General features: G+C 40.2%; 1 protein-coding gene across 1 annotated transcript in view; it reads left to right on the top strand.

The window, feature by feature from the left end:
• The window catches only part of LOC308663769 (cGMP-dependent protein kinase 2-like), a 38,601-nt gene extending 21,914 nt beyond the window's left edge, over nt 1-16,687 (top strand). The window contains exons 13-21 of the mRNA XM_081320444.1: nt 2,833-2,962; nt 5,795-5,937; nt 10,088-10,177; nt 11,824-11,965; nt 13,054-13,217; nt 13,672-13,788; nt 14,785-14,847; nt 16,396-16,471; nt 16,575-16,687. Of these exons, the coding sequence (XP_081176570.1) occupies nt 2,833-2,962; nt 5,795-5,937; nt 10,088-10,177; nt 11,824-11,965; nt 13,054-13,217; nt 13,672-13,788; nt 14,785-14,847; nt 16,396-16,471; nt 16,575-16,661 (1,012 nt within the window). The 3' untranslated portion in view covers nt 16,662-16,687. The remainder of the gene's footprint in view (nt 1-2,832; nt 2,963-5,794; nt 5,938-10,087; nt 10,178-11,823; nt 11,966-13,053; nt 13,218-13,671; nt 13,789-14,784; nt 14,848-16,395; nt 16,472-16,574) is intronic.
• Nucleotides 16,688-25,013: the final 8,326 nt, after the last annotated feature.

Below are 25,013 nucleotides of genomic sequence, written 5' to 3'. Positions count from 1 at the left end.
TTTCCAACCTTTTTCCAAAAGGAGTCACCCAGATGGTTCTCTGGATTGGCATACTACCTAAATGTGAATGTTTTATTTCTCACTAACTTCTCAGCGGACTACCATGTCATTCATTTTTCCATCTCCAGCTGAGGTTCCAGAAGGTTGATAGCTGTGGATGAGAGATTCCTGACTTAAGTAGTTAGAGCAGTTGCTAGGTTTTATGTATTTGTCTGCGGTTAAAATAATATTTCAGCTTATATTATTTAGATGCAGGGCTTTTTTTCTCATAGAACGCTCCGGCACCTTTTTTGGATGGAACCTTCTAGGATAGGCAAGGTGGGTTGTATGACATGTGTGAGTTCCGGCACCTTTTTCTTATACAAAAAAGCACTGTTTAGATGGCTGTCTAATATTATTCTTCACTTTAAGAACTCTTGTGGGTTGAAAAGCTGACAATAATAGATAACTCAAACTAAAGCATCTAACTAGCAGGTATTTCAGGAATGACAAAGGCAAATTAGCAAAGACTATTTCCCCCTTGTGAATGGAATATGATGGCTCCAGAAACTTGTGATAGGTTGTCTGTGCTGTTGAGAATAATCTTCTGATGGTAGGACTGAAAGAGGGAGCTTAAAATCATCGAGTTCACCATCATAGAGGAAGTGGGGTTTCTCTGTGCTTATAGTAGGTCATGAAATTTGCTTTCTCAGGAAAGCATCTCACAGTGAGGAAAGGCATGGATTGAAAATGAACAGCTTATTCAGAATTCTGGCAAAAGAGTTAGTGAGGCGTAGAAAGTTTCCCAAACCCTAAATCATGCCCTGGCTGGGCCTGAAGTACATGCTAGTCTGTGATAAAATGGGGGTTGGATAGTTTATAAGCCAGCATGTTTTAGAACCTAGTTATTTTCTTAGCATGTTTGTATCTTGTCAACTTCAACAAGATTTAGGTTTAGTATACTGTGGATCAGTGCTTTTTTTGTAAAAGAAAAAGGTGCCGGAACTCACACATGTCATACAACCCGCCTTGCCTACCCTACAAGTTTCCATCCAAAAAAGGTGCCGGAACCCCATTCTGAGCGTTCTATGAGAAAAAAAGCCCTGCTGTGGATTCATATCCTGACGACGTACGACAATTTGTCTTGATTCTATAGCCAAGGAGGGAAATATATCCCTTTCCCTCCATTAGACTATTTTTCAAACTTACTCTGATCATGGACCACACAATTAGATAATCCCTATGTTTTTTTGTTTAAGAACATAGGTGTTCACGTTCATATTTGCTTTGGCAAATGGGATGATTATGGTTGGGTTGAGTTTGGTTATGTATGCCTTCCTATTACCTCTATTTTTAAAGGTTTTTTGTGTGAAATTTTATATCAAAAATTTTAATGCCAAATTAAGGCTTTATTTATCAGTTCAATAAATGGGCACCACATGCTAAAAGAACAGAATGTGCAAGACAAACTTACTGATCCAAAATGTTAGAAATCCCTGAGTGCTATTGAAAATCATTCTCCAACTGTATGAAATCCAATTTTTAGGTATTCATCGTAACAGTGCCTATTTGCACTTTTTCTGGTTGCCTGTGAGAGATCTGACATCCACTTAGCATTACACATGCAGACTGACAACTGCTAACCGAACTTGTTCATTATTATTGGATTCGTTTAATATTAATCTCACAGTGCTACTTGCGTTATTGCTTGCAGTTTTCAGCCCCTGATCCATCCACTGATTGCCAGGCACATGGGGACTAAGTGTCAGCATGCAGAGGAAAGTCAAAGGCTGAGACAATGAGCAGGCTCTGACCCACACATGTGAGGAGGCTGCAATGGACCACACTTTGAGAGTCACTGCTGTGGAAAGTAGTACCTTTTCAGATGATCTTTGCTTTGAGAAGGGAAGGGCTGTGCTGCTATGATTTTTCCCCCTTCACAATACTTTTGTTCCTGGTAATGAAAAGCCATTTCCCTTCCCAGTGACTATTTGCATTTTTTACAACATTCACATTAAATACAAAGTCACATTTAGGTCAATCATATACACCTGCCCCCGCAGAAGAGGATGCAGCTGCCGAGATTCAGCTAATTTTTGAGAAGGAAAAATGAGGCTGCTGGGAGGAACAAGCAGCTGCCGAGGTTGGGGTTTTGTGTGTGTGTGTGTTGCTCTTATTTTGCTAGGCTGCTGCTTTGAGCAAGGTTAATCTCTGAAAACGAAGCTCATCAAGTGACCAATTAAAAACCCTATTCCAAGAAAGGCCTTCCTGCAGCTACGTTCACGCAAAATGTTGAACAAGGACAATTGGCAGTTTAGCAGCTGGATTGACAAGCATGTTATCTTTGGTTAGTTTTGTAGCATCATGTGTGAAGCTAACCTATTTGATTCAAAGTACTATGCACTCTTTGAAGTGAGCACGTGGCTGTTTTTTTATTTCAGGTGACAAATCTAATGAGCTGAAATATAGCTAAAGGTATTCTGATTTTGCAGATTTTCTGAGACAAACCTGATTATTATGTTGCTGACTTCAGTAAGCAATGAAGAAAAAAGAGCATAATACTGTAACTTCATTAAAAAGAAAGTAAAGGGGATGTTCAAATAAATGTCCAGACCTTGTACCTCAGATTAAAGACATTGTGTTTCTCTGCACCAACACTGAGAATTTTTGATGTTGGACTGCTAAAGGAAGAATATAAATTTTTCTGCAGCTTTCCTGATCCATTTTGTAGCAGGTTGATGGTTTGCTGTCTGTGGAAGAAAGATTACTAACCTTGGTCCTGGGAAATCCCGAATCTTCGTATTATTGATGGACAATCTCTCTCTTCCCCTCCTTATTCTTTTTTCTTCCCAGGGGTTCCTTCCTAGAGGGCCCCCCAACTCCAGTGCAACTCCAGGATCTTCTGCCTGTTTTCTATGAGGATGGGGAGCAGAGAGGGAAGCCAGTGGTTTTGGGCACTGGTGGCTTTGGCACTGTTGAGCTGGTAAAGAATGGCTTGGGTGTGGGTGGATAGGTTAAAGTTGCATCTACTGTAGTTTGATTTATCTCACAGCTGAGGTGGCCTGACACCAGAAATCTGCTGTTGGTTTGACATTACACCTTTTCTCCTGAAACTCAGGATGATGTACATACTATTCCCACCTCCACTTTTTCCAACGTGAGGAACTTGGCAAAGTATAGTTTACTTTATAGGAGAAGACGTGTAGCTCAGAGTTGAAATGAGAGGTCTTTGGTGTTCTCTGAGCTTGGCTATTTTCTTGCAGATGTTTCATTACCCAAACTGGGTAACATCATCAGTGCTCCGATGACAGCACTGATAATGTTACCTAGTTTGGGTAATGAAATATCTGCAAGAAAACTATCAAGCTCAGAGAACACCAAAGACCCCGCCAAGATATGTTTTTGCTGAGAAAGAATAGCTGATCCAAGGAGACCCAGTCGTTTCCATGCTTGAGGAAGAACCTGATTCTGAGCCTCTCTAGTCCTGGTCCAACTTCATAATTATTATATCATTTTAGGTTGTTGCCAACTATCGTCAGTCTTGCCTCAATTTACCATAAAGGTTAGGACGCTGAGCTTGTCGATCAGAAGGTCGGCAGTTTGGTGGGTCGAATCCCGAGTGCCGCGTAACAGAGTGAGCACCTGTTACTCGTCCCAGCTTCTGCCAACTTAGCAGTTCGAAAGCACGTAAAAATGCAACTAGAAAAATAGGGACCACTGCGGTGGAAAGGTAACAGTGTTCCGTGCACCTTTGGCGTCTAGTCATGCCGGCCACATGACCACGGAGACGTCCTCGGACAAGCGCTGGCTCTTCGGCTTTGAAACAGAGATGAGCACCGGCCCCTAGAGTCGGAAACGACTAGCACGCATGTGCGGGGGAACCTTTACCTTTACCTTTTAGCATGGTAGAAATCGATGGGATATTTGTATTAACCAGGAATACTGTGTGAAATTCTGGTCTCCATAGTTGAATGAGAACAAAAAAGAGATGGAAAAAGTGTAGAAGAGGATCACACACACAAACACACACACACACACACACACACACATCCTTGAAACTTCCCTCGTGAGAAAAGGCTAAAATATTTAGAACTATTTAGCTTAGGAAGAAAAGACAATGCAGAGTGAATATAATCAAGATGCATAAAATCTGGTGTGGAGAAAGCTGATAGAAAAGAGTCTCTCAATGTATTAGGATCAAAGGCTATCCAATGAATAATTGGAAGTAGCTTTAGAACAAGCAAAGAGGTATTTCTTCACACATTGTATAACTGACTACTTACGGTAAATTCGTTACCCAAGATTATGGCAATAGCCATTAATTTGGACATCTTTAAAGGGAAATTAGATAAAATCCCAGGGACAAGTATTTCAACAGCTATTCATCTTTAATAGTTTGTATGAGAGACGGCATGCCTCCAAATGCCATTTGCAAGAATTATGAGCATGCCAAAGGCATTTGACTGAAAAAAAAAATGAGTTAAAATAAGTCTTGGTTGGGTTCAACAAGGGTATTTTTATTGAGAAATTAGTCCCATGGAAGTTTCTGTTCCACCCAGTCTTCCCAGCACACTGGCATGCTCAAAAGTGCTGTGGCAAAATCTAGGCAGAAGATTATTAGAAGTTCAAGGTAGATAGATGAAGGTGTGGGGATGTGGGGATTAGAAAAGGTTTGATGGAAACGGTGACTCAGCAAACTGAAAAAATGCCATCAGTGTGACAGCTGAGGATCTACTGAGTGGAAAACCTGTTTTCAAAAACTTAACAAAATCAACATTAATCAAGTTTAACATGCTGTGGATGGCAGCATTATGTCTTTAACTCACCTACATAAAACTATATTCTCATATATAGAAATATTGCAAATAAGAGTGATCATTACATAAGAGCCTGCAATCTAAAGAGCAATTGACAGAGATGCCCCCAAGAGCATTTGGAGAGAAGAAAGCTCTTGGAACACCTCGGATCTGCTAGTTAAGCTTTGTTCATCTCCCCACTTCTACTGGTCTATGCTAGGAGTTGCTGCCTGCTGGCCCTTTAAGAAATACCTTGCGGTTCTGCTACTCCTGCAATCTTCCCATATCTGCAGCAAAGTGAAGATGCTGTTTTAACAGTGGGGGGTCAGCTTAATTGGGAGGAAACTGATAATGGAATAAGAAATATGTTCCTAATGGCTTTGGGGGATAGAGATTTGATGATCTGACTTTCATTGCAGTCCTAGCTAGTTAACAAAATGAAGTAGCCTCATGGGTAGTGGGGGGATTTTTTTTGAAGAAGCTAATTACATGAATTTCCCACCTTGCCACCTAAGAGAGCTACCCCTCTGGGAATCTACCAATGACTGATAAAGGCTGATCTAGTCACATGAACATATCATTGCATAAAGGCAGCATAGTACCATGATAAAGTTAGAAATCTAGCTTTATGTTTAAGCAGGAAAAAATGAGCTTGCGATATAAGAAGCATTGGCACAAGTTGTTTAAATCTTAGGCTAGATTCAAAATACAGCAGCTGTCATGAACTGAAGAGGAAACATTAAGGCTGACATGATATTCTTATGCCATTGAAATAGTAAATGAAGAACGGGGGTTAGTTTCCTCTTTACTGGAAGTGGGATTGCCAGTTCTTTTCTTCCAAGAGGACAGAATAAGGTTTTCAACCTCCCACTTCTGGATAAAGCCTCTCTGCCCCACTTCTGTTTCATCTTCCCATTTGCTCACTAAGAGGAGGCCATCAAATACATCTGGGTTTTCAGGCACCTTACTGTTTGGGTCATAGGAGTGAGAATTTCTGAGCTACCTTCCTTCTTCTGCAGGTCCGAAACACAGTGGAGGGCCAGGATTATTTCTTTGCCCTCAAGCGCCTGAGGAAGGACCATGTGGTGCAGAAGCGTCAGCAAGACCATGTTCTGATGGAGAAGAAAGTCCTGCAGCAAAGCCGCTGCCCCTTCATTGTCAGGTTGGAATTGCCATGCTGTGGAAGGAAAAAAGGAAGGATGAACTGGGGTGGGCATGAGCTGAGGGCTGGAACTGCGGAGATGGCAGCGATCATGGCCCAGGTTTCAATGGCCAGACTGAAGCTTTTTAGCTGCCTCAATGAAGACTATCATAAATCTGGATAATCATTAGGACTCATTCTTGTTGTCTAGAGGTTGTCCAAAATTTTGAGCCAAGGTATAGTAGCCCTAGCTACTATGACCCCCAAAGGCTAATACCATTCTCAATTATGCTAACTGGACAAGAGAACTGGGGATATTTAACGAGGACCCTGCAAAGATCTTGTCTAGTATGTAAAAGCAAACATAACTCCTCCATTTTGAAAAAAAATCCAAATCCATAGTTGGATAACATCTTTTGCAAAGCCATCCATACTGATGCAAATGAGTGGGCAAGATTTTAGAAAATGTCATCATGCAAGATAGTACAAAGATGGGTGATAACTGGCTGTCTCCAGAAGTAACAAAAGCTGGAGTAGGTATTTCAGTCATGAGAAGCATAAAATCAGCCTCAGAATTGAGATTTCATTGGATATATTTTTGGTGGTTAGTATTGTGTATTCAGTTCTTGCAGGCATTGAGTGAGACGGAGGGTTCCAACAGCAACTGACTTTATTTAGAGTCAGAACATAACAGAAGCGATCTAATAGCTGCTGCGCAGCTATTTATCCAGTTGGCCTCTAGGCGGCGACCAATAGATTTAAAGCAGCAGTTTCCTGCCCAAAAACCTACTTAACCGGCTGGAGACAGCCAGTCTAGTTCGGCCCAGCAACCATTACAAACATGCAAGTGAATTCAACCATTAGCAAACGATTTAAACATAAGCAAGTAATTACAGCAAATAAAGCTAGTACATTACAGTTAGTCTCATTAGACTGATGTAATATTCAAATAAAAGGGTAATAGTTGCTATATCAGCTCCCAAAGTACAAGACCATTAGTCAACACTGTTTCTGACTTGTTTGATGTGATCTTTTTAATACTGCTTGGGTAGGCTTGTAAGAGTCTGAAAGAAAGCAGCTAAGAGGAAAGACAAGATAAAAATCAATTGATTTTGTAAAAAAAAGCCACCCCCTTGATTAATAGGATCCTCAAATTCCTATAATGGTGAATGAGATACAAGGGAAACATCTAATTCAGTGTTTCTCAACTTTGCCAACATTAAGGTGTATGGAATTCTACACCTAGAATTCCCGAACCAGTATGCTGTGAAATTTTGGGAGTTGAAGTTCACGCATCTTGAAGTTGCTAAGCTTAAAATGTGAAAGACAAACTCTCTTGTTGGAGAAGATGGATTTCTGTTAATGGTTGATCAACTGTGTCTTTTTCTTGTTGTCTGTTACTATGTCCTTTTTTATTTATCAGTGGGTATATCTTTTGTTTTCCTTTTAATATGGCTTAAAGAATGGATAATGCTTAGAGACAAAAGACTATTGTACCTAGAGGGGCAGGACCTACAAATTGTTTGGCATGCCTTTCTGTGGTATGGTAAGAATAAAATACATAGATACTTTCAAAACCATTTTATAAGGAATGCACTTCTTTCAGAATGGGAAAAAATAAAAGAAAAAAATTATATTAAGATACCTGAATGGCTTTCAACAATGGAAGCTTTTGCTTACCCAAATTTAATTAACTACAATAAAGTTGAAGGAAAATTGAAAGACAGACAAGAATTACAAGGTATTGATTTAGCATGGTAGCCATATCTGCAAATTCAAACAAGATATGAAAAAGATGTTAAAACAATGGGATTTTATAAAGAACAGATAGACTTTGATCAGATACTGTTAAAAACAGATGAAAAGTTGATTAAGAAATTCTATAGATTTCTGTTAAACTTAAAGATGGAGGAAGAACAAATAAAAGAAACAATGATAAAATGGGCAAAGAATTTTGGATATAATATACAATTAGAAGATTGGCAAAAGTTATGGGAAAGAAATGTTAAATTAACTAAAGCAGTGCCATATAAAGAAAACTTATATAAAATGGCATATGACACCAGTGAGGTTAGCAAAAATGTTTAAAAATACTTCAAACAATTGTTGGAAATATAAACAGAGACCAGGTACTTATTATCATATCTGGTGGACATGCCCCAAAGCAAAAAGATTTTGGGTTAAAATACATTTATGGTTGAAGAAAATGACTAAAAAACAAATAGACTTTAAGCCAGAATTATTTTTGTTAGGAATAATAGGAGCAAATTATGAGAAAGATTGCATATATTTAATACTACACATACTAATGGCAGCAAGAATTGTATTTGCCTAACATTGGAAAAATGAAAATTTACCAGCTGAAGAAATACTAATTACAAAAATTTTAGAGTTTGCAGAAATGGACAGATTGACTTTAAAGATAAAAGAGAAAGAAGACTCAGTGTATTTTAGAACATGGGATAATTTTTATCAATGTCTAGAAAAATGAGTTAGAGAGAAAGGAATGTGATATGTAACTTTGAATATATATTAGCAAGAAGAAGACTATTGAGTGATTAATTAACATTGTTTATGATAATTAACTATTATCTATTATTGTTTGTTAAGCTCATGAACCTAGACATTATGCTGTTTGCTGAATATTGAGAATATTATTTGGAAAACCCCAACCCCAACCCTAACCCAAACCCAAATCCCAACCCCAACCCCACCTTATTCCTAACCCTATAAAAACTAATAAAATTTATCCAAAAAAAAGGTAACATCATCAGTGCTAATAAGGAGTGGGATTTGAATTCTGGGAGTTGAGGTCCATACAGATTAAAAGTTACCTAGGTTCTTCTATAATATTGACTGTCTATCCCAGCTTGAGAAGGAACAATAAATTAGGGAAATATGGAGAAAAAACCCTCACAAACTGAAATTATTATGGTTGCCACTACCTTGAAGATTGGAAGATAATTTATGTTCATATGGCACTTAGAGTTGCATTGGATTTTCATAAGTAATTGAACTGAATTAACCCTAGGGTTCTGTAGAATGCTTAATGTATTATTTATATTCCATATATTCATTTACATAGTGGCCAAGAAACACAGAACTTACTCCGTTCAGCAAATGTGATGTTAATAGTGTTGTACTTGTGCATTTTACTCTTTTTTTATTGCTTTGTATTGGCTGGGGAAATCTAGGAGTTGAAGTTCACACATCTTAAAGTTGCCAAGGTTGAGAAACACTGATCTTGTCAAATGCAACAAAACAACATAGTCTGTTCCAGCTGTGGAGATGGTCAAATGCTTTTGCAAAGCAAAAATAGCCTGAGGAGCATTCTCTACAGGAGCTGAAAAAGCAAAGAAGGGATTGTTTTTGATCATGCTCCAAGGTTTAATATGACTTCCTGTTAAAGTGCTTTCTCTGAACATGATGGCTTTTGCAGAGAGAATAACAATAACAATAATAACAGTAGTAACAATAATAACAACAATAATAATAATAACAGTAAAGTTGGAAGGAACCTTGGAGGTCATCTAGTCCATCTAGTCCAGGGGACCCCAACCCCCGGACCAATACTGGGCCTTGGCATGCCAGCAACCGGTCCGCCCAAACAAGCAAAGCCCCATCCGCGAGATGCAGGCAGCACACAAAACCATGTCCCCTCCAGTCCGCAGAAAAACCTATCTCCACGGAACCAGTCCCTGATCGAGTCCAACCCCCCTGCTCAGGGAGGAAACCCTATACCATTTCAGACAAATGGCTGTCCAGTCTCTTCTTAAAAACTTCCAGTGTTGGAGCATTCACAGCTTCTGGAGGCAGGTTGTTCCACTGATTAATTGTTCTAACTGTCAGGAAATTTCTCCTTAATTCTAGGTTGCTTCTCTCCTTAATTAGTTTCCATCCGTTGCTTCTTTTCTTGCCTTCAGGTGCTTTGGAGAATAGCTTGATTCCCTGTTCTTTGTGGCAGCCCCTGAGATATTGGAGCACTGCTATCACGTGACCCCTCATCCTTCTCTTCATTAAACTATCCTGAAGCCTATTAAGGCAAAGGGGCTTTGAGGAAGAATATGGATTGTCCTGTCCACTGTTGATTAGACTAAAGTGCTTTAGTTCGTTTTGCTACCCCTGGGACTAATTCTGTCCATCTCTCTTCACCCTCTTTTATTCTCTCTAGGCTCTTTTCAACCTTTCGAGATAGCCGCCATGTCTACCTGCTGCTGGAGTTCTGTCAAGGAGGCGAACTATGGGCCAAGCTGCGAGAAGTGTATGAAGTCAGGGGACCTGGGCAGGGTGGGACAGAAAATGATCACCTGCATATCTTTACCAGTTATTCCAAGGTCAAGGAGGTTGTGGGCCATAAGAAACTGCTAATGTGGGAGCTGCTAGTTTTGCTTCTTGGCCCACAAAATATATCTTCCACTTAGGATATATACTTCAGGCCCATAGCTCCAGTGCCAAGGAAAAGTCCCATACAGTGCATTGTCTTCTCTATGCTGCCCTTAAGTACTTACCACCATCTAACTTTTGGGTGATTTCAAGCTTTTCATGTAGACATTGGCTGGGTTCACACAACGTATTGAATCTTACAACTTGGCTAACAAAGCACAATTGGACCAAGTCCGATAAAGCAGGGCTTTTCAACTTTTTCACCCATTGTACCACTTTTAGGATATGGCAACATCCGAGTAGCACCAGTCGCCAAGCAAGGTGTCAAAAACTTGATGACCAAAAAAAGGGGGGAAAAGTGATGAAGTACAGGTAGTCCTCGACTTGCAACAGTTCACTTAGTGACTGTTCAAAGTTACAATGGCAATGAAAAAAGTGCCCCCCAAGCCACAGCTGAGCAAGACACCTGCCTGCCCCCCCGGTGGCACTCTTCCTTCTGTCCCTGTGGGTTGGGGGGTTGTTTGGTTTTTATTCCCCCCGTCTGCTGGGTGGTTGCAGCAGGTTTTGGTTACTTCACATGACCCTGGGACACTGTGACCATCATAAATATGAATCAGTTGCCAAGCATCTGAATGTAAATCACCCTGGAGATGCTGCAACATTCCAGCTGATCGGCGCTTCTTCTGGGCTCAGCAGAAGTGCCAGGATCAGCACCGAGCTCCAGCTGGAGCCTGGCATTGATCCTGGCACTTCCATTGAGTCCTGACAGCCCTGCGGCTCCAGCATCTGTTGCTCAGGCTTGTGCGGTGCTGCCACCGGTTCAGCTCATTCCCCTCCCCCGCTACCACTTTTCTAGGATGGTCGTGTACCACCTGCCAGGTGCCAATGTACCACAGGTGGTACCCATATCACTGGTTGAAAAGCCCTGCGATAAAGAACTAACATATGATTCTTAGTGTGAACTTTGGTTATATTTTTTTATGGCTTAGTTTGTTGGAATAACTCAAAAGGTTGTACGTATGCAGGCAATTGCTGTCCCCTGAAACATGTTATACCCCTAAAGAAAAATTGTATCATGGTTTAATGTACTCATAAAACAACATTCTAAAATAATAGGAAGCTCCACACAATTTGCTTAATCATGAAAACCCAATTCCACTCTAACTAGTCTAATGAGTGGGGTGAGGCCTGTCATACAATTGCTTGTGAGGGATGGGCAGTAGATAAAAGATGGAGCTGATGAAGCAGCTTCCCACTCCACCCTGTCCATGAAGGAAGTTGCTTAAGCTACATCAAGGAGCAGCAATCTGGAAGGGTACATAGGGTCTTTCCTGGTTCAAACTGGAGATAATGTGGACTGAATCTGGGATTATTTGTACTCACTGAACTAATCCATGTTCTGGATTTGCACAATATATTGAATCAAATGCAGTCACTAGATCTATGATTGTCCTGGGTTAAGTATGTTGTATGAGAACAGCCAGTAATATAAACTCTACCACTTAAATCTTTCTTTATTTCCAGCCGCTACTTCTCAGAACCTGTGGCCATCTTCTGTTCTGCTTGTGTGGTTGAGGCTCTGGACTACTTGCATGGACAGGGCATTGTGTATCGTGACCTGAAGCCTGAGAATCTCATGTTGGATGCCAAGGGCTATGTAAAACTGGTATAAAGCATTTTTCACACAGCAGCCCTAGGCTGATTATTTGCCATGCTGAAAAACAGCTGGAAATGACATTGATGTCCAGATTTCATGCTCTTCTTCAGCTATGGCATCAGTGCTGTCCAGCCCAGGTGTCCTGTCCCAATGGTGACATTTGTGGATTCTCCTGCTGCTTTATCCCTCCAACCTGCTCCTAGAAAACAAAAACCAGTGACTTTTCTTTCCATGAACTGATGAGGATGTGTGGATTTCCATTGATAGACTATGATATGAGGCCCCCTCTTTTGCCATTCCCATATAAAACGTCTCTGAATTTACCCATTGGATGTGTGTGGCTTTTTTCTTATTTTTTCCCCCTGGACCATTTCTGAAAGTGGATCTGCCTGAAAAGCAGCAAGTCAGCTGTATCTGCCCTGTGAGTTCAGAAATGTACAGTCTGAGGCTTCAGGGCATATACAGTGCAATCTCAGCCTGGAATGTAACTCCTAGTGACCGCCAAAAGTAATTCCCAAATTGTAATTTGCAATGTGATAGACGGATAAAACAATATTATTAAATACGCACCTGGAAAAATCATCAACTATTTTCACTTTTAATTACATTTAAGTATCAATGAAATAAAATTAAATATAGCTTTCACCCTGACCCTATTACTTATTTTTGGAGGTTCAGTTTCCAGTTTTGGGGGTGGTACACGTGCTATCGGGGTCCCTGGTGCATGTCCTTTCCACAACGGCCAGGTTTAAATCTTCAGGAAAGCTCAAGTCTACATGGAGAAAATTGCTTTCTCTTTTGCTTTTCTTCACTGGTGCAGTTAAGTAGGTTTTTTTAAAGAATATCTCTAAATAGAAAAGTTTACTGTCCCACCAATGCCTGACCTCTCTTCCACTTCTTCTCTTTATTTTATTTTTAAAGTCATGTAGGTTGTTGGTCATCCGTAGAATTCTGCATTGTTTTCTGAATCAAAAGATTTTGGAACTCCAGCTTGATATACATATAGGTTGATGGGGGCAGTGGGACTCATCTGAAGAACAAGTGTCATTTTTCTGTCCTCCATTGCTAACTACTACTCCCCCCTGCTTTTTTTATAGGTGGACTTTGGGTTTGCCAAGGCACTCAGACGTGGAGAGAAGACTTACTCCTTTTGTGGGACTCCTGAATACTTGGCCCCTGAGATCTTGCGCCATGAAGGACATGATTATGCTGTGGACTTCTGGACACTTGGTGTGCTCATCTTTGAAATGCTTGTAGGACGGTAAGTCTGTCTCTGCATTTCTTCAGGCATTGAGCATAGCAATGGGACACTCACACTACTTCCTAGTGCATCTTCTTCCCTTCTTCTCTCCTAGAAGCAATTGGTGAGGGAGGGGAAGTTGGGAAAAAGAATTGGCAAGACCTGGGGAAAGAGGGACAAAGCATCAACTATGCAACATAAATTCTGAATGTGGTGCCAGAGCCATTATTGGATTTGCTTAGAGCCCAGTTGACCAGGCTGACAGTACAGGCAGAAGTGGTAGAGATTCAATTACACTTGGTGCTGGGACATACCAAGGACTGTTCCTTCTGGTGATACACCATCATGCTATTTAGACAAGCGGAAGAGTGAGTTTCATTGAGGAGGAACTTCTGGTTGTGAGGAAGTGGCTGGGTCTGTCCCATGGTAGTATCTATATATCCATGTTTTTCTTTTCTCTTCTCCTCCTTCTTAGACCACCATTCCACAGTACTGAACCTCAAAAGATATACAGCAGGATCATGGATGGTGTCTTCTCTTTCCCTGCATTTGTCAGTGAGGCTGCATGCTCCCTTGTAGCCAAGCTTTGTAGGTATGTCGCCCTGCTGACATTCATTCCAGTCAACGTGAGAGCAGACAGGGCTGTACTATGTTTAAGTTCCACCCTAAATAAAAATGAAGGAAAGAATCAGGTGGGTAACCATGCTCAACCTAATTCAAAGAAGAGAAATTGGCGTGGTGAGAACGTAATGGAGAATGTAGATGAGAGCTTTAATAATGGTACTTCTCCTGCTTGCAGATTAATCTGTGGTTTCTGTGTCAACTACAATTTAGCAAAAGCAAAATAACCCCAGTAGTGTGAACAGTCTAGGCCCCTGGTCACCTCTTCCAAGAAGCATAAACATAAAAAGGACACTGTATTTAGAATTGGTTAAATGCCCATTGTGCCCCTGAAAAGTTCCCATGTAAAACCAAAGATAATCTATGGGTGATATCCAGAGGCATCTTGAATTTCCTACTGTTCCGCTAAAACAATCCCTACTTCTAGTATTATAAATGAGAGGCAGTTTCGTGTGGTGGTCAAAGCATCACTAGTTTGGGTAATGAAATGTCTGCAAGAAAACAAGCAAGGCTCAGGGAGCACCAAGGGCCCCCTCAGGCTAGAAACCAGGAGATCGTGAGTCCCACCTTAGGTACAACATGAGCAGGGGAACTTTGGGCCAGCCATTCCCTTTTACCCCTGGGAAGGAGGCAATGGGAAACCACTTTCAAAAAACCTTGCCAAAAAAACTGTAAGGATTTTTCCAGGCAATTGCCGGGAGTCAGAAACACACGTGCTAATATTGTAAAGGTGCAAGGAAAACATCACTCCTGTCTCTTCTAATCATTTTATACACTTTTATCCTGACACTCCCCCAACCCCGTACCATCACCTTTTTGTTTAGTAAATTAAAAAATCATAATCCTTTTCTTGTAGAAAAAAAGAATCCAGTCACTTCATTACATCTTCTATACCAACTTATCCCACCAGACGTCCGCTAAGAAAACACTGGGTTTGTTTTTTCTTCCCTCCCTTCCCCCTTGGCAGGCGTCGACCAGGTCAAAGACTGGGCAATACCAGCAATGGGATCCGGGGCATTCGGAAGCACAGGTACGTTCATAAGGAAGAATCCTGGACAGAGAAAAGTTACCAGCTGAAATTGCAGAACCTGTCTCTGCCAAAAGGTGGCACAGGAGTAATAAAAAAGGTCCACATTCTATAGGAAAATAGGATGGAGTTGAGGAGTAACTCAAAATGTACAGAAGTTGGGATCAATCTATTTCCAGATGCTCATCTTTCCTATTTTCACTCAAAGGCATCATGCTCATTTAACCTACGGAACTGTTTTTGAGAAGTATTTGAGTATGCAAAGATACTGATCAGATCATTGTTCTTTGCATTGTGGTGGTTTCTTATCTGCATATGGCCCATTGACCGAGACTAAATATCCTCACAGAAGTGAATGTTTGTAGCTCAGGGTTGAAGTGTGGCATCCATGATGCTCTCTCAACTTGGTTGTTTACTTGCAGAAGTTTCATTACCAAACTAGGTAACATCATCAGTGCTAATACTCTATATTAGTCCTTTTTTTTTGGAGTCTGCTGCTCTAATGTTAAATTCAGAAAATTAATCTAGCAATCTTCCAAGGAGTGCTAAATCCAGAAGTATAAAAATCCTATGAAAAACCTGGCATTACCTGAACAAGTGCCCACTTTGTCTTGAAGCTTGTATCAAAATGGTTATTGGGGATAGTGTCCAGGGATAAAGGGGGAGGGGCACGTCAGCAGTGGTCCAAAGTGGCCAATGTATCTGAGCTTCTGGAGAGTGTCAGCAACCATATTGATAATAATAATAATAATAATAATAATAATAATAATAATAATAATAATAATAATAATAAGAAGAAGAAGAAGAAGAAGAAGAAGAAGTTGGAAGGGACCTTGGAGGTCATCTAGTCCAACCCCCTGCTCAGTCAGGAAACCCTATACCATTTCAGACAAATGGCTGGCCAGTCTCTTCTTAAAAACTTCCAGTGTTGGAGCATTCACAGCTTCTGGAGGCAGGTTGTTCCACTGGTTAGTTGTTCTAACTGTCAGGAAGTTTCTCCTTAGTTCTAGGTTGCTTCTCTCCTTGACTAGATTGTATTTATGGCAAAAATTATGTCAAGACGAAAAATGTTGTGATGGGAACAGCTGCATAACCCTTAGGTGGCCTCAGCTATGAATTATGGGTAACATGAAGGAAATATCTTAAAAATACAGCATTAAAAAGGTTATTAGAACATGTTTGCTCTATGGCTAGGGGGAATGTGAGAATTGTCAATAGGATCTAAGTGCTCAACTGCAGGATCTGCAGCCGCTTTCATTTATCTGGCTTTGGATCCTAGTACTCTAGACCAGTGTTTCTCAACCTTGGCAACTTTAAGATGTGTGGACTTCATCTCACAGAATTCCCCAGCCAGCCATGAGAAACACTGGTCTAGATCAGGGGTAGGCAACCTCGGCTCTTTTATGACTCATGGACTTCAAGTCCCAGAATTCCTGAGTCAGCATAGCTGACTCAGGAATTCTGGGACTTGAAGTCCATGAGTCATAAAAGAGCCGAGGCTGCCTACCCCTGGTCCAGATGCTTGCAGTTCATAGCCACTTCTGTCCTCAGGTGGTTCAACTCCCTTTCCTGGAAGAAGCTAGCGCTGCGTCAGATTGAGGCTCCCACCACAGTGCTGCTCAAGCAGGTATGAAAATGGCCTTCAAGAGCACTTTCCTCCTGCTTTCCCATACCAAACAGGTTGGGAAACTGCTCCCGTTTCTACTATTTGTTTCTTGTTCTTCCTCCAGGGTTTTCCTTACACCAATTTCAAGCGGTACTCTGTTTCACGGCAGCTGCCTGAGGAGGAGTTCTCCGGCTGGGATGAAGATTTCTGAGGTTCTGGGACTGCAGGGGAAAGGCCTGACCAGAGGCATCTCCCTATAGGTCCCGTGGACTGGATGGGTTTTTGGAGGCATCGCTGAGAGACATGAGTCACCCCAGCAACTTCTCCCACTCCCACAACCAGATGCCCCTGAAGAGGGGCCTGCTGCCTTGCTGTCCTCTTGCCTTTCTACCTTTCTGTTCAGTGCTTGGCAGAGACTAGACTGCCCCTCCTGTTGTCTCGCTCCCCACTGCTCTTCGGTTCTCCGACAGATTATTGCAGTGGGCAAAGTCACTGTGAGTGAGGATGGTTGTCTTCCTGTGTTGTGCTGCTCAGTGTGGGGAATAAATACATTCAGGGGACAGCCTGAGCCTCCTTTCTGTGAATCAGACATGGCTGCAGTGTGTGTGTGTGTGTGTGTGTGTGTGCGCGCGCGCACGCGCTGGGGGGTGGGGTTGGGTGGCGATCGGCTGATCTCCACTCTGGATTCCAATTGTTTTCTACTTTCAGTCCTTAAAGATGGTGCCCTCTTTAGGTGGGCAAATTTTTTTGGCCACATTTTCTTTAAAGAGATTGAGGGGAAGGTGGGGCTGGGGCCTGCAGAGTGTCAATACTGAAGCAAAGAAAGGGTTGGGTGAGAGTTTAGGATGAGGGTACCATTTTTTTTCTTCCGGCAGCATCTTCTGTCTGTCTTTCTCTCTCTCAAACAGTAATTGATCAGAGATCTGAACTGATTCCTTACACAAGAAGGAATTTGAAATTAGACTGAGGGCCTTGGCTGGGCCTATAGGTTGCCTAAATCTGATCAGGCCTTTAAATTCACGAGAGGCACACTTTTATAATGGAGCTCTACACTTGGAATAAGAAGATTTCTGCTACCAAATTAATGATTTATTACAAGTAGGACTTCTGCACTATATGTTTATTTATTTCCCAAGTTTCTATGCAGCACACACATTCCTTCCCTTGAGCATTATGAACCACCAAAACCAGATTCTGAATAAACAATTCTTGAAAGGGGTGAGAGTAGATAAATGGCCCTGGTGAGCATAGACTTGCTTTCCTTTTCAAAGAACTATATTAGCATTCCTCCAGTTCTGTGAATAACCTTACTGTAGTGTAGAAAAATAAAAAAAAAATCAGTAGGGGAAGGAGGGTTGATAAAGACATGTTCTGTTGTTCTGATGTCAGTTACTCTGAAACAAAAACCCCTCCTATCCATACTATTGTGTTCATTTATTTGCATGGAGTTGGGCTAATCCCAGCTTTTTTCTAAAAATGAAAGCTAAACTCTTGAAACATCTGGAATATGCCTTATATGAAGCTGCAAAAGAGAACAAACAGCATATGTTTCACCTCTTCCCAGAAAGAGGACAAGCATGTCAGCATGCCTGAAGATACTGTCTCTTATCAGTCATTCATTTCCAAGGTGAGCATTTTAACTCTTGTGATGCCTTGCATTACTACAGAGTTTTTGTCATTGTTGAATGTCTTTTATTTGCTGTGGTGGTACAGTAGTTAATCACTGTAGCACAGTGGTTAGAATGCATTATTGCAGGCTAAAATGCCAACAGCCAAGAGTTCAATCTTGACCAGCTCAAGGTTGACTTAGCCTTCCCTCCTTCCTAGGTCGGTAAAATGAGGAACCAGATTGTTGCCGGCAATATGCTAACTTTGTAAACTGCTTAGAGAGTGCTGTAAAGCACTGTGGAGTGGTATATAAGTCCAAGTAATATTGCTGCTTGTCCTTGCTGGCAAGCCCAAGGGGGCCACCTTTTCCCTGAATTATCAATTAGTGCAGAAAGAGCTTGGCTGAGTATTTACTATTTCTTGAAGTTCCTTGATTGGTGGACTAGTAAGTCTAAATCTAAAACTAGAATTAGTAAAGCAGAAGTGGATTAGAGATTTTGCTGAAAGGAAAGGCTGCCATTCAGCAAAATCTCTGCTGCTTTCTCACTCTGGAGTATTAATATCTTTCTTGCTGCTTCACTTTGTCCACTACAGTATAAGGGGATAGCACAGCCTTTAACAAAATCTCTATTACAAACTGAGGATGGAACAAAAAAAGGGGAAAGAATTGTTCAGTATGGTGAAAGCAATGGAAAAAGGAGTGAAGAAGGAAGTGAGTTTTGGAAGAAAGAAAAATTTAGCTGTGAATACACTAAGCTTAAAACAATGATGAATAACTTAAACTGAGTATTTAAAAAAGATTGGGAATGTAGAATTAATGAAAGGAGAACAATAAAGATGGCAGATATTCAATCACACATATGCGGATTATTGCTTCATGGAGACAAAACTGAAAATCACTGAATTTTCAGAGGCCCTCAAGAATGATCTGCAGAGAAAGAAAAGAATAACAGCTGCTCTCTGAGGAGCCTCAACAGAAAGGAAGAAAGTGGGGGAATATGTTTCCCATTCTGTGAATATTAAAAATCCAATTAAGGCAAATAAGACAAGCAACTGAAGCTAGAATCATGGAGTGTTAATGCTTTGATAGGACTGAGTAGAGAAAAATGATCAACAGTACTAATAAGAGAACATTAAGAAATATTACAACTGCATACGACCTTCTCAGTTGCACTAATGATTAAGTCATTGGTGAGTCTCATGAGGAGAGGCCTGAAGGAAGCCAGAGAAGAAGAGCTGAACAGCAGAGATAGAAGAAAGAGCATTAAAACAACAAGAATTAATAGTGGCACATTTCTGGAATTCAGAGGAAAGGAACAAAAGCTGATGGATGATAGAGAAAATGTGTAGCATTGGAAAATAGAGAAGAAGATATTTGCATAATTGAACATGCCAAGAAGAAAGAGGGAAGAGAAAGGTTGGTCAAATGTGCAGAGAAGCTAATGGTGGTAGGACAAGGGAGGGATAGTAATAAAAAATAAGACACTAGGAAAGTACATAAAGGGCTTTGACAAGGAAAGTGGTATTGTGACTGAACTCAACTCATAAATTTCCCCTAAGAAACAAACACTAGCTACATGCACATAAGGTATCTTTGTTATTGAGTTAACCAATTTTCTGGGCTCACATAATAATTTGAATCAAAAACCAATGAAACAGATCAGGTTTGCACAACACACTATGCCACAAAAACCTTTGTGTATTGTAAGAATACAGCCTTGGTTGGTTTTTAATCTCTCCTCATTATATGAATCACAGCCTTTGAGTTCCAATCTTTATCTCCTACCCTAGATGTTCTTTATATGGCTAAATGTTTTGATTCCTAATATTGCTAACAACTAACTATAATATATACTTTGGTTTTATTAAATTTTTGAACCAATATTAAGAAGATAAAAGGACTGTTGGACTGAATTAAGAGCCTTCTTAAATCAAATCGAAAATCTGTTTGGTTCAGCACCTGTGTGGAAATAATGTGGCATCACTTCTTCCCTAAGATAAAATCTCAAGTCAGGCCTGACTCCTGATATTTTCACTGATATGTACGTATTAATTTCTGGCAACATAGTGATTTGCCATTGTTTTTCCCCCAGGATGTTTTTTAGATTTCTCAGTTGAGCAGTCAACTATTTTCTAGTGGACTGATATTCAAGTATTAATCAAATCCAATTTCACTTAGGTTTTGAGATCTGTGAAGATTGTCTACTGAAATGCATAATAATATATTGTTCCATTTCAAATAGAGATGTGAATGCTGATCCCTCTTGAAATAGCCAGAATAATCTCAAATGAAATGGGAATAATCAAATTACTTTATTTCTTATGCATCCAATGTCAATAACTCAAGGTTACAGCAATGGTCCATCCGGAATGCAAGATTGTAATTTGGATCCATCTCATTAGGTAAAAAAATGATGAACTTTCCATCCTGTGCAAAGTTACATGTTGAAGATGGAGCTTGACATTCCCAGCCAGATGCCAGGGTTCATCCAGAGAGATAGTACAAAGACAAAGGCAGGAAGTCCTTCTATAAACTATGAAAGCTTCATCCACTTAACTAGAAAGCATGGTATTCACTATACAGCTAGACTACAATTCCCATAAGGCATCTGTTGAGGAAATAACATTTAGCCCTGTAAATGCTACATGTTCTTACATACAATGCTGCTGGGTGCTGTATTAACCCTGTAAATGCTGAATACAGTAACATAGTTCTTAATTCCTAAACTAGATATAAAATGGAGCAGCTGAATGTATACTGGTCCAGCACATATATTATGTTCAGTGTACAGAAGCTGACCTTTTGTCTTTCTAGCACCATTGGGCAGAAGGAACAAGCAGAAAGATCTTGTTGTTATTTTGCACTCCAGATAAAATACTATCTACTGCATGAGGAAAAGAAGATCTATCTCACTCAGAGATATAAATCTGAACTTATCTGTATTCTTCCCTTGTTCTCTAATCATTTAAAAACTGAACCTTGGCAGACAGCATAATTCAATGGATTCCTGGACTTGGCCCTTTAATCTACGATATCACTGAAAGTATCAGGCAGTGCCAGAGAGCACAATTCACACAATACACTAGACTAGACTAGAAAGCAATTTTATTTTATTTATTATACAAATTTTGTATGGCTCCCCAACTCACATACAGGTGACTCTGGGTGGCTTACAATGTTAAAAATCCACACTTCCCCTTTCCCCCATAGCAGCAGCAATGCAAACAAATCAGTCACTTGATCAGCTCCATCTCCATTCATGATCCCCAGGCTCTCTGATGAAACCATATTTCAGGGTTTTTCAGAAAAGCAATGGGGGGGGGGAATTAGATCTTGGGGGAGTGATGGTCCATAGAGAAGAGGCCATCACTAAGAAGGCCTTTTTCGTGGTCCCACCAGATGAATATCCCTAATATATGGGACCACAACATACCCTGCCTCCCCATCCTGGTGAGTTTGGTGGATGTAATAGAAGAGAGTTTTTTGTTAGGCTGCAGTTAAAAGCTGGTCTATTTTTAAACTTACAGGTATTGTATTAGGCTATGCACAGTTCCTTTCATACCAAAACCAGGAATCAAATTTATCACCCCCATCAGCAACAATTCCCCATCAATAACCCCATCCGAAATATTAAAAGCAATTAACTTGTTTTCTTAAACCCTATGGTGGATAGGTGCTCACACATCTTTCTCCACTGATTGATAACTAGTTGACATAAGTAATGTCAGCTATTCCTTTGTGGCCCACGATTCTTTTGATTTATCAATGTGTCCACTCACGTAGTGTAGGTTTGCTACCAGTTTCTAGTCTGTTCAACTGCCAAATGAGTGCTTTTATCTTGTGTGGGTTGGGTACCAAACTACTCTCTTCCAACCCAATAATTCATTGGCTCAGTACATATGAGACGGGCCTTTGACTTAATTTTCCTGACTGGGCAGAATCTGAAACTGGTTGGAAATTTCTACCTTCTTGTGAAGATTAGATATTTCCTCCTAAGGTTTAAATGCTTTGGACCCTTCAGCTCTGCAAGTGAAATTAAATGTTAAAATGTCTAAAAGTCTCTGTAGGGCTCTGAGGGATTCTTTTCTGCTGCTAGATCTGTCATCCTGCAGTGCTTTTCTGAATGATTAATCTGGACTAAGAAGAAAAAAAATACGGAATCTCAATTACATGCTGTGAAATTTGAAAAGCACATGGCTTTTAATCTACAATTAATGCAATCTGTTTATTTTAATTTTACTGGCTGACTTTTAATTGTTCACCCAAGAACATTCATTTATTTAGTTAAAACATTTGTATACAGGTAATCTTCGATTGACACCTGGCACCTCTTTCGCTTGGTCATTAAAATATCACACGACCACAATGGGTTTATGATTACACTTTCATGTAGTTGTTAAGCAAATCACTCAAAGACATTAAACAGGACATCAGAAGATCACAATTTGCAATTTTACTGCCAATTTCTCCATTGATTCTGCTTATTGGAAGCTGGCTGGTAAGATCACATGAATGACAACCATGTGATTATGGGACACTGCAGGATTCATAAATCCCTGCCAGCTGCAAATTGCCTGAATCTCAGTCAGGTATTCATGGGCACTCTGAAACAGTCGTAAGTGTAAGGACCATCATCAAGTTCCTTTTTCAGAGCCATAGTAACTTCAAATGGTCATTAAACAGGACAGTCATTAAACAAACTACTTATATTGCTATCTTGAAACAGTTTAAGCCTATATGTAAAAATGCTACTAAAGCAATAATGTTAATGCTAAATGCTAATAAAACAACATAAGATATGTACATTAAAATAGATGGAAGTAAACAAGAAAGAAAACTTTGTCTCTGCATTTCACCAAAGTTTGAGTGGAACATTAGATCTTTAATTATATCAAAAGGGCTCCTTAAATAACAGAGATAAGATCCTTTTAAGATCAAGTGTCTTCAGAGAGAAAGCTTGTCTGTTTATTTATTCTACTTGTATAGCCACCCACCTCAAATAAGTGACTCTCGGCGACTTACAATGAAATAGAAAATAAAAGTAACATACATAATGTAAAACAATAACGTATAATATACAAACATATAAAATAACCACTGTGTGTAACCACAAGATTGCAATCCCCTATTTATGGCACTCCGTATCATCTGTCACAAGCAGTGAAGTAATACACCACAATCTAGCACTTGATAGATGTCCTTATGGCCTTGAAAAAAATATTCATACGGAGTGCTGAGTTTATACCTACAGAGATCAGAATTAGGCAAGCCATGATATTCCCTGTCACACTCTATGGAAGGGAAACTTGGATTTTGAAGAAGCAAGATAGGAAGAATAATTTATGCTTTAGAACTTCTGTTTTTGGAGAAGACTCCTGAGACTACTGTGAACAGCCAAGGTAGCAAACAGAGGAATCATTGAATAAATCAACCCAGAGTTCTCACTTGAGACACAAATGAGCAGGCTGAAATTGACCTACTTCAGATACATTATGATAACTATTCATTAGCTGCACAGGCTGGCTTGGTCACTCAACAGCGAGACACTGATGAAGCGGGCATAGCAGCGCCTGCATTTTCTGCATCGCATGAGAAAAGCACATCTTCCTTCCCCTGTCCTTACCACTTTCTACAGAGGGACGATCGAGAGCATCCTGTCATATTGCATTACAGTCTGGTTTGGAAGCATCACTGCTTCGAACAGGAAGGCAGTGCAGAGAGTGGTGAGGAGGGCTGGAAAGATTATTGGCAGTCCCTCCCTTCCATCCAGGACATAGCATATAAGCGTTGCTTGAGCGGGATCCACAGGAATTATGAATAGATCATAGCTTTTATAAAGCTTTTATAAAGCTCTAGAGTCAGGATGGGTTTTTATACCAAGTTGCTTATTTTAAAGTTGTTTGGACAAACCTTACTGATTATCTGTGAGTTTGATCATTGCTCACTTATATGTGATGCCCAGCTGTGTCCAGGGAATGATGTATTCCTCCTTGATGAGAGGGAATAAGCCAGCCATTTGAACAAATGGCGTAATTAAGCCTATCTAGGATGCACAAGATCTGAATTATAGATCTTCGTGAGAAAATACTTGAATCAACATCCAACTCCAGACAGTTTTGGAAGAAACTGGTAATATGTTGTACAGTGAATTGTCTTTGAAAATGCCAGTAATTTCAACAGGCGTAAAATAAGACAGCGAGATGGTTAACAGGAACTGGCTGATATTATCATGTTATGTCAGGTCTATGCCTCATGATACATTTTAACTTCATTTCCAGACTCGGTTCAAAGTGTTAATACTCCCCTTAAAACATTAATCAGTCTGGGACCACACTTTTCCTCCACATACTTTTGCCCAGATGTTAATATAATCTTCAGAAGTCTCCCTCAAGATGTATCTGCTGAGAGATGAGATAGATGGCTACTAAAAAAAAGGCCTTTCATTGGTCTCTTTAACTGAAAAAAAAACCCCATTTAACTTCTTAGCAATCATTCCAATAGCCCTATCCACAGAATATTTGAACAAAAGCACACTTGTATGTATTTACAGACCAACATTTTTGTACTGTCAATATATTTTTCATATGCAATTGCCAAATCAGGATTATTATCAGAGAATTGGGAGAACTATTTTCTTCATTACATTCTGCTTTGCCTAGGATTATCTAACTCCCAACTGTTACCATTCATGCTTTAAAATAATGTATTTTTTTAAAAAATAATTTGGGATGAAGACATGCATCTTCTCCTGTTGGCCCATGCCCAAAATGGAACGAAAAGATTCCATGCATGTGTTTGTACTTGAACATGTTTATTACTAAAGGGAGCCAACATCTTTCTTGCCCTACACAACCAGGCAGGTTGGTTGAATTACTTGCAGTACTCTTACCCTTATTCTAAAATTTTACTCTGCCTTTCCCTCTTATCCACAGGTGATCACTTATGAGGTCCTTA

Source organism: Vipera berus, assembly GCF_964194415.1.
Source record: "Vipera berus genome assembly, chromosome: 1".
Lineage (NCBI taxonomy): Eukaryota > Metazoa > Chordata > Lepidosauria > Squamata > Viperidae > Vipera > Vipera berus.
This window is presented reverse-complemented; position numbering and strand designations above follow the sequence as displayed.